Raw genomic sequence first — 14,105 nt, 5'->3', positions numbered from 1 at the left:
AAAAAAAATTTGATTGCCATTTTCTTTGCCATTATGCCATCCAATTTTTTTACAAAATCTTTCCATATTACCTTTAAAGTTTTAGTCCTGTTATTCAGATTATGACTTATATTACTTTCAGTACAGTATAATGTCCTAAGTTACACTACTGTCAGTTTCTTTGTATTCATTATTACCAATTTTCAAGGATTCTGTAGTTGATACAAAATGGGTCTTTTTCTCAGACTGAAAAAATCCCCATAAAATTACTTGCTGTTAGGAAACACAGATCTGATTCATGGTGGATAACATTCTTGCAAATTGAACTGCACAACCAAACTCCCAAAACCATTGTAAAGTAGTTTTTCCCAGCAAACGCTTCAAGTGAAACCAACTTTGCCTTATTTGCTTGTAGTGAACTACCTCATTAGACTCTTAACTACAGTAAAGTTGTTTCAAACTAGTAGCCAGTGAATTTGAACTTTGGTTTTTAATCCAAAATTGAAAGGTTCTTTCCCACCCCATGTACATGCCATCCACAAAGTTTTGTAACTGTTGATAACGGACAACTTGAGTTATTATGTGGAAATGAAATTAGTAACAGACAGAGAGATGGATGTCACAATACAATATGCTCACCTTATTGAGGGCTTATACAAACCTTGACTAACAGCTCTGGCAGAAATAAAAGATAAGCAATTGTGACTATTATTTTCAGCTTCAGCAACACCAATCACATATGCAGAAAACTGGCAAAAAAAGAAAATTTCTAAAATCCCTTCTGGATCAACTGTTATCTTTCACAAAACTCAAGACACAAAATGGTGAAATACATTATCTGCTTTTACTACTTACCACTCCTTCCAATGTGTTATGAAATGGTCCACCCGCACTAAGAGGTCCATTCATGACCACCCTTGGCTCTAATTTACTGCTTGTACTGCTGCTGCTACTACTGTTTGTGTTCGCCTGAGATGTGAGTAAACTACTGGTTGCACTAGGTGTCAGCATCACTGACGATATGGATAAGGAGGATGATGATGAAGATGACACTGATGCTGAAGAGGAGGGCAAGTTAACAACACTGTTAATTGATGGTGCCGGTGGAATTGAAGGATTTCCTAAAGAGTTTGTTGAGACAGAGTTCACTACTGAAGTGATTACAGATGATACACTGTTTGCATTTGAATTGCTCACTGCCACATGGTCTAATGAATTAGCTTGAATTTTGGAATCTGAAAAATAAAAAAGTGCATTGACTTTCAAAAACCTGAATAAAATCAGCAATATTTCTACCACAAATTAACCATTTTCAATAATTTTTTGCAATACAATTAATAAGTCAGATTTGAAATTTTGTTACAATGATATTTCAGTAATAGATTCAAGAAAAAATTATTATGAATGATTTCATCAAGTTCTTAAGCATTTCTGTTTTGTGTAGAATCAATGATTACTTCACAGTTCAAATGATGTGACCATGCATCATCACGCTATGAACTTAGAGACTGGAAATAAAATAATGTGGCTGTGGCATCTATCAATTAAATAATATAAAAAAAAGACAAACATTTACAAAATCTTATTAATTACAATAACTGCTACATGAAAGGAAAAGTCAATAAAAAGTATACAAGACCATGGAAAATCTCGAGCAACATGTGACCCGCTGTAACCCTTTTGTGGAACACTGATGTGATTGAGCTCAGTAACTGCCATAACAAAACAATACACTCACCAACATAACACTTTCCTTGTGTATTTGATCACCTTCAACTTCAGTGAATCAAATGAATTTTAAATAATCATTTAAGTATTATATTATGGACAAAGGAGTGCTCGATATCCTATGCTTTTCCATGTATCAACCATTATTTGGGCATATATATTCAACCAAGTGATTCAAAAGAAAATGCACACCTACCTATGTATTTTTTTACGAGTGCATGGAACTTGGCTAAGTAGAAATGACAATTTTCCAACAAGTTAAATACTCAACATTTCACAAACAATCATGTGCAATAGGGAAATCCCACCCAGGGGTCTAAAATTTTGCAACACATTTTGATCCTGGGGGGTGAGAATTCTCTATTCCATACAAGTACACATAATGGATCATTTTCTCTCAATTCTCACAAGGAAACAGTGTTGGAAAACACACCACATCTTTACAGTATTTCCAGAAAGTTTTTGTCATTATAACGAGCACAAAAACTTTATTTAAAAAAATGAATTTATTGTAAACAAGGATGTACTCTTTGCAGCCTAGCAAAATGTATCCTTTTAATAGTAAAACTGCAAAAATGTTATCCATTACATCATTAGCATAATGACATCATCTGAAGTGTCAATGGGTGCACTCTTGGAATAGTCTAATCTCACACACACAAAAATGAGAAAAATATTTACTAATTAAAGTAATGAAAGATCCCCATGACAAGTAACACACAGTGTTAGTGAGTGCACTCTTGGAATAGGCTAATCTCACAACTCTTTTTCATGTGAACAAACTGTATCCACACAAATAAAGAAATGAGAAAAATATTTACAAATTAAAGTAATGAAGTATTTTTGTAGGGGTGAGACAATTCATTGATATATCATTGCATTAACACTTCTGCTGTAATGCTATACATATTGATACAAGAAACAGAATCGATACAAAATAATAATATGTGCAAGTTATTTCAGTCTTCAGCAGTCATGATTAATTATTATTAGTTTGCCTAGTTATTCTTTAAATTTAAAATTCATCTGAAACAGCATCTGTTCTCACAGGCACTAATTTGTATTAGTAAAAATGAAAAAGAATATTAAGAATACTTGCTTGCCATCTACAAACAAAAAGTGACATGGTTAGTAATCCCCCCCCCATGCTAATTATCTTAACCCAGCATGTTCAGCATAGAGGATACATTCTAAGTATGGTCAGCATAGATGATACATTCAAAGTATGTTCAGCATAGAGGATACATTCTAAGTGTATAGTGATGAACTTTACGCATCATTTAGTAACAACTTTTAAGCAAAGTTTATACGTTGAATTGTTTCTTTTCTACTCTGGTCACTTTGAAAGCTACACTACCAGTGTGTCACATGTGAAGTATATTACATTGAACTCTCTCATTGCTCATTCTGGTCCAAGTTAAATAACCACCAATCAGAAATTTAGCTTATTCCCTGCATGACAAACAAGAAGTAGTGGCAAAGCAACAAAGAAACTTCGTGCAAAAGTCAACTGATGTGTAAAGTACTTAAAGATAGATGTTGTCAGGGTGTGCAATTGTGTGCCACTATGCAGAAAAAAATAAGAACAAATGTTCAAATTCTGTAAGAATTTTAAAAACCTGATCGCCCCGTTTCATAATTTTTTTTAACCTTTTTCTATATGTACCCTAGTTTGGCAGTTAACTGATGACAAGAATGGCCAGAACTAGAAATGTGTCAATAGGATACCTTATCACGCACAATGTAATGTACAATATACACTTATCATGACCATCCTGAGGTGAATACGGTCCCATCTGGAGTGAAGCAAGAAGAGGGACCCAAACAAAGCCAGTTGTTTCTGGATGGAATACAAGCAAGCAGCAATGAATCTGATGAACCAAGGGTGAGTTGGGTGCCAACATCACCCCAGCCCCAAAAGTTTCCTAATGCAGGCCAATTACAATGAAACTGGCCAACGGAGGGTTTCAAACACACTCCTGAAAACCCAATGCTTTATTCATCTGGTGACCCCCAGCCAAGTCATAACAAAGACTTATAAAAATGGTTCGAACAGCTGCCGTGCTTGGCTCTCAGCTTTAAGAGGTTAGTGTTATATCTGGTTGGCCTGTTGTCAGGATAATGTGACTGGGTGGGACATCATGCTACATGTGTGCTGCATCATGCCCCAGTGCTAGACATCATTATAAACTGCTACACTGCAGACAATGTAGCGATATGACTGAACATTTTTTTAAAGCTACGTTAAAAATCCAAATCACACAGTCCTCATTTGGTGACAGTCAGCTGTTGCTGCTGTAGGGTTTAATGCCATTTTTCAACACAAGATAGGCTATACATGGAGGCCAGTATAAATGGTGGAGGAAGAACCCGGAAAGAACCACCGACCCATGAGAAGCTACCGGCAACCTTTCTCACATACCCACATTGGCTGAATCCAAGACTCAAACCCATGCAGAGGTGAAATGTTAGTGATCTGTAACAGTGAGCACTTTAGGCACTTGGCCAGTGAGTAAGGTGGTGCTCTACAGTTTCGTATTTTGCATAGGGTTAGGATTTTAAAGAAAAAGAATTTCCTCGGCTTCACTCACTGGTTATACTGGCTATTTAAAAAAGACCTTGTACATCTTAGGTATAATTCAAAGAACCTTTAATTCCCTTTATTTTGGTGTATGAAGAATGATGGGTGTACTATGGGTTATAGAGTATACAGCTTGGCCTTACTTCAGATGTGCACCTTTCAAAAAAGTGCTAGCTCTACTTGGGCATTTTCACTTCCTGAACTTCAGAGGTAAATTGTATAAAAAAGAGCCGATAACTTTTTTTTTACATTTTATATATTTGGTAATTCATTCATTGCACTTTCAGAAGCTGGTATTGTCTAGTCTGGCAAAATTCATTTCCCTATTTTAATAGCTGCTACGTATAGTGTACTTTAGACTAATTCAGGCTGATTTTTTAACACAAGGGAGCAGTCATTTTTGTTAGCAGTGTGCTTAAATCATGTAAAATTTGCAAAAGTACAATATCCAAAGAAATATCATCCACATCACATTAATGTAGCATAGAGGTATGCCAACATTCTCTCCATTGTGCATGTTTCAAATGTGAACTACTTCACCTTACACACGTCACTCTCTCAAAAGTACATATTAACTGGTGAGCGCCCCCTAATGAAATAATTGTTAAAGAAAATTATTCTGATGGAATTTTTGTGTGCTAGAGGGTTTGGGAATCAAAGGTCAAGGTCACACCTGTTTAGCATACTTATAAAAATTAGTATTAGAAATTAAGCCTATTGAATAAAAAATTTCAATTGGCTAAACCTTATAAACTGTTAATTTTGTGGCTATCTACTCTTAAATAATTTACACAAAACTTCACTTGGATGTGTTATAAAGAGTTTCCTTGGCAACACACTTTGGTATTTCCTATCTTTTTTCCAAATTTTACATATGAAGAAAATTAAAAAAAAAATCAAATGGTCATTTAGTAGTAAGCACGCAATAGCAGTTCCATATTATGAGTCAGTAGCCTCATGTTATCAAATCCTTAAGTCACATTCTGATTTTTAACAGTCAATGACAATTGATGATATTAGCTGTCAGTGTTTCAGCCAGGTTTGACAAAAAACGGTTAACTGGCCCTCATTAATGAAAAAGTGGGTTACTGGTGCAATTCTAATAGGCTTATGTCTTACTAAAATGAGACATTGACAGTCTATTTCACATGTTATTTTCATGAATAACCAAAAAATAACCTCTTAATAAAGTCTCCTCTTTGATGCCTTCAACCATACTCTAACAGCACGGAAGAAGGCACAGTCAACATTTGTATGCCCCTCAAACATTAAAGTCATAACCCTTTGCAAAATTAGTTTTTTTTAGTGATTACTTGATGGTGTTATGTTTTTCTTCTTTGGATCCATCATTCTGGAAACAACACTATCCTTCACCAAAAGTTTCACTTTCTGTTTGTTGTTTATCTTGGCTTTTGTGGGTTTTATCAGCTTGTTCAATAAGTCATGTCCATGGTAACTTTTATCACTTTCATGATTTTTGGGTGATAATGTGGCAAAGAAATCATTAATCTGTTTTACCATATACCTCTTGGCAAAACTTCATCACTTTACAAATTATAAATCAAGGTTTTATCATGTGACTGAAAGCACATGTTTATGCAAATTGTTGAGACTAAACATTTTTATTTCAGTTTCAAAGATTCCTCAATATGTTACCTGAATTTACATAATATTTTCATTGAGTCCATTACAATTCAGGAGCATGCATGCATATATACATACATACAGGCATGCATTCAGTAGACCTTTCAACCAAGAAATATTATGGGATATACATGACTAATTCTGAATAATCCTATTTATTTATTTATTTATTTATTTATTTATTTATTGTGCAATTTATACAATGATAAGTGGATTATTCACAAGAATGACATGAAGTAAATTGACCAACCCCTTTAAAGAATTATAGTAATTATAAAAGTCTTATCAAATGTGAAATATACTTGTGTTGCTCAAAAAAATGAAAAAAGATGGTTACACATTCTTCATATAGTTATAGGTAGACAAAAAATGTTGATAGGGCACATAGATTGTTATTTATGTGACAGCAGAGAAACTGAAGATGAATTCAATTTTTTTTTTCAGGTGCCAAAAATACTAAGCATTAAGATTCAAGTTTCTTCCAAAGTACTATTACAAATATACCTATCTGGTGAAATATTATGCAATTTACTCTGCAATAAATTTGATGAAGTAATGAGGAAAACAGCGGTTTAAATATTTTGCCTTTAAGCTAAGAAAAAGTACCTTACAAAATATTGTGTATATTTTATCATGTATGTGATTATTTGACAAACCACCTTACCATGTATTTCCACCACAAGTAAATTTTCTTCACTGAATAATTTTTGTAATTAGGCCAATGGCCTTCTAAAAAACATAAAGGTTCTTGTTCTATACCAATAACTTCTATCTAGCATGCACTCCTTACCTGTATCTTGCAAGAACCATGCAAAATAACTATTTCTTGTGTAACTAGGCCCTAATAATTATTTTAGGAATTCAGGACAAGACCATTTCTTCCTTTTAACTGTGGAATGTTGCAACCACTTCTGGTATTCTTCAGCAATAATAATATTTTATAATTAGCTGCTGTGGTGCACATTGTAAATTAGCTTGGCAAAATTTATACTTAAGACAAAGCCAACATTATTAAAAGTGTTTTGGTCAAAACCTGATGTCATAATGATCATCATGGTTTCGTGTAAGTCGTTTGACTCATCAAGGCAAAAAACAGTGAGTCAAAATCCAAACCTATGAGTCTTATTTAAGCCGATGATCAGTTTTCAGTCATTAAAAAAAATAATTATATTGTTTGAATAAAAAATAAAAAATTAGTTATATAATGTGACTAAAGCCAATAAGACAATTCCCTTGCCAAAAGCATCTGAACATTCTATATTTGTTAAAAATCTTCTTGATGGTTTGATGACATCAGAAATAATCTGATCATATATGACAAGATGTTTATTGTTGGCTATGTCAGTGCTTTCATCGGCCATTGCTGTCACTAATGACGAAGTTTGCATGTCATGTATAAGACTATCCTCAACGTCTGATTGGCTCTCCAGTAACTCTGAACAGGTAGTAGCCAAGTCATACTGATTGGCAGAATTCTTCAAAATGCCAATGGCATCAAATTCTTCAGCCGTTAAGTCATGTATTAAATTAAGAGATGATTTGTATTTAAAAAATGGATGTCTTCTACACTCAGCCAATGTACACACTTAAGTAGCACTTTCACTGCTATGTCTTGTTTGTAAAACTGCACTCAAATCTGCCTGGTGTTGTGGACCTTCAATCAGCAGTGTGTTCTGGCCACCCAATATGCCTTGCCAGTGTACTGTTCTGAGAGTTATTGGTTGTTTTGCATATCTGTCATGGAGGTTTTTATTAGCCTCTGTACATATATGGTAAAACATAAAGGCATCTTCACTGTCACATTCTTCACTTGACTTAACTTCTTTTTGAAAACATAGCCAATGTGTTTTCAACCATTGCTGCACAAATTATGTTTTATCTTAGGAGTAACCGTTAACTCATCTTTGGATGATGAAGGCTTCACTGGTTCAATAACAATACTAGTATCATCGTTGGTCATAAACGTGGTCCAAAAGATAATTTCATTTGTTTCAGATCTATTTTAATATTTTTTCCTTTGGTGCCATTTTCAGTCGAACGCTGACAGATCTTGGAACAAAGCAAGGCTAACAAGTGAGTGAAAGGCAATTGTTGCTTCATTGCGTGACAAAGGTGTGCATAAAATAATAGTTTCTTGTGAGAATCACTTTAAAATCACGTGTTTATTTTCTGCCTCTTTCTTGTGTGTGGTGATTATATGGTTCTAACATCCTGATCATGTGACAGTTACAGGTAACATAAGGTCAGCTCCAGGCTCCACACTCCGTTGTAACCATATGTATTATGATAACATTAGCATGAGAAACTGATGTGCACGTTTTCCCTGTTTGGGAGAATTGTAATCTAGCCATTAAAGTAGTTAGACTAAACCTTAATTTTATGTTAATCAGCAAAACATAATATTGAGGTGCATCAATTTACATACTGGTGATGATTTTAGGCTGAACGTTTGTTTTTTGTTAATAGGCAAAACAACACATTATGGCCTCTGATATTCCATCCATGGATTATTTATCACTAGTTTGTAAGTAAAATGATTTGGTTTTAATGTTTTATATTTATTTTTGTCTATATATCTGTATTTTGAGTACCTGAAGTCATTAACTGGAGGTCCTATTATACGGTTCAAGGAAAACCTTTTGAGTCCGATTTCTTCAGCTAAGTCATTTTGACACAAATACGCATGCAAAAATGGTCTTGGATGAGCCTGGCATGTTATTTTACATATTTAAAGTAAATCTGTAGACATATTTCTTACCTTCTTGTATGTGACCGAGCAAGTAATAATCAACAGCTTGAACTGGATAGTGATACAATTGTGACCGTTAACCTTTCTGTTGTAAACACGATTCGCCATTTTGTCACTTTGTTTGTTTTGGTTTTAAATTTTGAGCAAGGTCCAAAATTTGGGATAAGTGTTTAATAACGATGAAAGGGCACTGTAAATCTAGCTAGCTACAGACTGAAATTTTAGCAGGTTAAAACGCGACATATCCCCAATTTCCAATTTTTATATATCTACATGGCATTTCTAATTTTTCCTGTATGTAACAACTCTGTACATTTTCAGGTCAGCATCAGTAAATGTAGCTAAAAGTACCTAATTCGTTTTAAATTCTTCGTGTGAAATGAATTAATTTAGAAAATCAAAGAACAAGCAGTGCTCAATCACAAAACTGGACCATTTTTAAAAACAAAAACTATTTTGGGCTGAACAAATAATCTACATGAATTTATTTAAATTCTTTTTACTTCTTAATATTTTTCTTTTACTTTGTTGCATTCATTAGTTAAAGTACATCTGGCTTAACTCTTTCTAACCTTATACATTTCAGGTTTATGAGTGGATTAAGAAACTATCCTGAGACATGCTATCCTCATACTGCTTCACATGGGTAGCTGTGTATTACGATGACCAATATTACATTGGACAAGTGTTGGAAGTACACCAACCTGATCTGGCACTTGTACAGTTTTTATGCCTGATGAAAACCAAAACAGATCGTTTCAAATGGCCAGCCAGTGATGACATTGCCAAGGTTAAGTAGTGTTTTGTGTCTGGTTCGAATTTAATGTACAGCTGAACTGGGAAAGTTAAAAATATTGGACTCATTGACCAGCAAAATAAAGCAGAATAAAATTATCGCGCTAAAACTTAGTTAAACTGTTACTTCTCAGGTTATTTTAAACAAAGCAGTCCTTTATGACATTTACAACTATATCTACTGTTTGAAATATACATTATCTTCAAAACATTAGTCATAGTGAAAGATTTTGATGCTTTGTCAATGGTTCTTGCTTTGTAACATATCTTTGCTTTATCATAATTTTATTTGCTTTATTATAATGTATGCACTAAGGCTGTAATATGCTCCATTTTGGTGAAAAACTATCAAAATCAGTTACTAATTGATGAAGATGTAAACTTATAAAAAATTGTTGTTTTTGAAATTTTTGTATATTTTCAGATATTGCTTCTGCTTTAAAACCTACTTTCACACTAATGTTGACACTCTTTGTATGTTGCATGAATTCTTCATATAATACCCAGCATTTTGGTACAAAAATTATTAAAATCTGTTAATAAATAAACAAGTTGTGACCTTTTGAAAATTGTCGTTTTTGCATTTTTTGGACATTCACATTTTTTGCTCTTTTTCATGATTTCTATGATCTGGTATGGCAAAAGTTTCATACCCATTGGCCCACAAAAAATTGGGCTTTGTTTTCAGAAGGTTTTCTCAAAGGAACATACTTTAATTTGCATTTAAATTTCATAGTCTTATTATAGCAAGGATGCAAAGTCATGGAAAAGCTCAATTTCTGGCTTTTCCAGTAAGGCCGCTCTCTGTAGTTTTACTGTTTTAGTGTGAACCTAATAAAAAGGATTTTTTTGTATGATTGTAGTGCTTGCATTTCTTGAATAACAAGGAACTTGTCTAGCTTTGCAGTAAATGCCACTGTTGTATAGCTTTAGATTATTTTTTCTTACTCGTCTAAAGTTGATGGTAATTGCATTGTCAGTGGGATAGCAAATTTCCCCAAAAAACTTTGAAAGGTCATATTTCATTTTCATATTAAGGTCTTAAGGATGGTAACAACGGCTTTGTGCTTTTAACTGTATCTGCTGATATCCTAAAAGTGCTTGGAATATATATTGTAATAACTTTTAATAAAATCCAAGGATGATATGACCATCCATGCACAATGGGCCACTATAACATTTTCAAGATGGCTGCCATGTTGGCATTACTGGATCTCACATTGGCATTATTTTCATTTATGAACAATTAGACATATAATAAGCCATTTAGTTAAAAACTGTCAATATGACCATCCATATACAAGGATTATGAAAAACAAAGATTTTCAAAATGGCTGCTGCAGTGGCCATATTGGATATCTGATCAGTACCATTTTCAAAGGATAAACTAGACATCACAATAAATCTTTTAGTGAAAACCTCATGTTGATATGAGGAGGAATAGCAATAATAAAAAAATTCAGGATGGCTGTCATGGTGGCCATAATGTATGAGCAACATCCTTTTCACTTAGGAGCAATCTGATCATGGGATGAATGTTGTGTGTGAAGTTTCAAAGCAACCCTCCAAGTAGTTAAGGAGCGGTAGTGATAACAAAATTGTTTTAAAGGACATCAGATGATGGAAGACGGCTGACAGACGATCCTATTAGGGGCTGTTCATTTAGTACGTATGCATGGAGGGGGGTTAACCCAAATAGGGTATGAGTGTCTACTTATAATGTATGCATAGGAAATTCTGTGTGTGTGTGTGTGTAACCTCGATAATAATTTGTCTAATATGTAACCTGTTTGACTGGGTTCAGTTGGCGTTTGAATTTAGCAGACACAAGACAAAATTCTTAGAGTTACACAGCTTATTTCTTTGATGCCACCAGACATTCAACATCGGCAGACTATCTGTTTTATTAAACACGTTAATATTATTAATCCTTGATTGTTTCTGCGTGGATTAAATATAGGTTGTTCTATAGAATTTGTGATGGTGGTGGGTGTGTGCGTCAAGCGTACATATGCAGGTGGTGTGTGTGTGTGTATAAAAAAAGTATGCATGTGTATGGGGAGGTGGGGGAGGGGTCAAGCTTTGCCAGATTTTTGCATACGTACTAAATGGATGGCCCCTTACCTAATATGGTCTATGATTTGTAGAGCTTAAAAAAACCAAAACAATGAAAAGTGATCTAATAGAGAACTAAATAGAACCATTTCCCATGTCCATTAATCAAGTTCTGATGAAATGGAAAATTTGGCAAGAACACAAATTTATAAAGACAAATTAAATAAATGGTATGTTGAAAATGTCAAACTGACAGATCATACTGGTCACACTATACCAAGTGTACAGGAATGCCAACAATAATAGGTCTCAAAGACCCACCTTCTTCCTTCACGCTGCTCTTTGAATCAATTAGTGGAAAAAGAAATCATATATGCAAATATTTTCCAAATTCTGAAGGTGAGAATGGTTGAAAGCTAAATCAAGGGCAAATAATTCTGCTACAATCATAGTATAATTACCTTCAACTTCACAATGTCTTGTAATGGGGGATGGGTGATATGCTGCTTTGAAAATCGAACATGTTTGTTTGTACAGTATTCTTTGAATTTTGTCCAAAAATTGTATCTGAGAAAGTCTACTTAAAATTGGTATCATCTTCACTTAAAATATCCCATGTCAATGGTTCCAAATGAAGTTCATGAACAAATCTGTCAGGTAAATGGACTAGGTTTTTACGTTCTCATCTTAATATCATATAAATGCATATGCTGGATCAAAAGAACTTTGATTATTTTGGGATAACATCTTCAACAGCTACAGGGTCTATTTGCACTTATTTTCTGCAAAAATCGTGCAAATAAATCAACTAATGCGCAAAAAGTACATCTTACTATGATTAAATTACTCAATAAATCCATCTTATATTTACAAAACTCTTTTTTTTTCAAATAGAGGGAAAAATTTCCTCCTCTAAATTTTAAGTACTAAATAAACCCTGAAGTTCAAACAGATTTCTAGAAGTTGGACAATGTGATCATGTATTCTAAGACAATGTGGATTATATACAAGTAAAAACTTTAAACTCACTCACAAATGGACTCATCATATAATATATACTTGCAGTTAAGCTGGATCCAAATGCAGACTGCACAGACCCTGATCTGCTATTGAATAATGTGGCAGCAGATCAGGGTCTACATTATTTGCAGTTGGACTTCACTTACTTATATGTAAGTATATATGGCACTAGTTGATAAATTATTAGGCTGGCCCTATGGTCATACTGTGTGAGAAATACAAGTTTGACCATTTCCTTTGAAAAAATTTGATGAAAAGAATTGCTGTAATTTGTTTCTTACCTGTAGGCAAGGATTCGTTAAAATTCAGATGTCTCATTGCAGAAGGGGAGGATGTGGAAGCGTTGTTTCTCTGCCACACCGAAGCCATGGCACTGTGGACACTCCGTGTTGTTGTTGGTAAGGGGGACCCTAAAAGACAGAACAGTTAGCATGAGTGATACATTTTCATTTTGTTGTTCATAACATGAAATGTTTATCAGAATTAAATTCAATGACAAAACATTTAGTCTTGCAAGTGAAGGCTCACTTTTAAGCTTATATCTGAAGCTTCAACATAAACCAGGAAGTATTTTTCAAAATCTAATTTTAGCAGCAATTCAGCAACCACACAAGTGGTTAAAAACAAATTGAGGGCAAGTAAAAAAAAATGTTAAACAGTGGGGCAAGGGTGACAACTTTTAAGACTGGAGCACTTTCTGATCAAAGGAGTGCATTCTAGATCCAATGGTGATTACTCCACATATGGAGCCCTTGTGAGTCCTGCCAGTTACCTATACTTGGTTGAATTTATTCATGTCAAACATAATTATCTCCAAAAAAGCCAGTGAAGATATGTCATATTTTGAAAATAAAAACAAGTAAAATTACATTTAAATATGTATTTTACATTAAACTAAAATTGTATCCAGATAACAAGGATGCATTACCCCAATCTGATGTCATTAAAGGACAATGTTCAAGTGAAACAGAAGCAATAACTTCATATAATTTTGCCTTGGATCAAATATAATTCCAGTACACGATATCCTTCAAAATTCATTGAGCAGAAAAGGAAGGGCAAATTTTCAAGTAAAACTTTTCTTGAAAAGGGTAGTAACAATAACAGCAAGTGGGCAAGATACCACTCATCTGGTAGACGACATACACCTGTTAATGAATGCAAATATTGATTCTGTGTTCAACAAATTAGTGCCAATTCACCAACTGAAGGATGGTGAACAATTTGCTTGCATAACTATAACCTACCTCCAATCCCTACATGATGGAGATGAGTCTACAGTAAACCAGAGTGTAATCAATGACCATTTAACTCACCTATATGAAGCTTTAAAGTTGTCTCTAATAGCATTAGAAAACAAATGAAAACAAAAGAGCTACTGACAACAGAATCTTGGACCCTTTACAAATGAAATTATTTATGCAATGTTTTCTCTTTACATTAAAACTTTTTAAACTTTTGAAATTTAAATTTGTAACCAAGTTGTCACCATACATCAGTATTGTGCCAACATTCCATTAAACCAACCAGCTTGTCTGGCTGCCTTGGTATATT

General features: G+C 33.9%; 1 protein-coding gene across 4 annotated transcripts in view; it reads right to left on the bottom strand.

The window, feature by feature from the left end:
• Positions 1 to 14,105, bottom strand: part of LOC149802614 (CCR4-NOT transcription complex subunit 3-like) — an 80,361-nt gene that overhangs the window by 24,117 nt on the left and 42,139 nt on the right. For all 4 annotated transcript variants that reach the window (XM_089951920.1, XM_089951922.1, XM_089951921.1 and 1 more), the window contains 2 exons: positions 12,833 to 12,961; positions 835 to 1,214 (listed from right to left, as the gene is read on the bottom strand). In XM_089951920.1, the coding sequence (XP_089808046.1) occupies positions 835 to 1,214; positions 12,833 to 12,961 (509 nt within the window). The remainder of the gene's footprint in view (positions 1 to 834; positions 1,215 to 12,832; positions 12,962 to 14,105) is intronic.

The sequence above is a fragment of the Sinohyriopsis cumingii genome, chromosome 3 (assembly GCF_028554795.1).
Source record: "Sinohyriopsis cumingii isolate HCF-2022 chromosome 3, ASM2855479v2, whole genome shotgun sequence".
NCBI lineage: Eukaryota > Metazoa > Mollusca > Bivalvia > Unionida > Unionidae > Sinohyriopsis > Sinohyriopsis cumingii.
The sequence above is the reverse complement of the archived record's forward strand: the minus strand, read 5'-3'. Positions and strand labels throughout refer to the sequence as shown.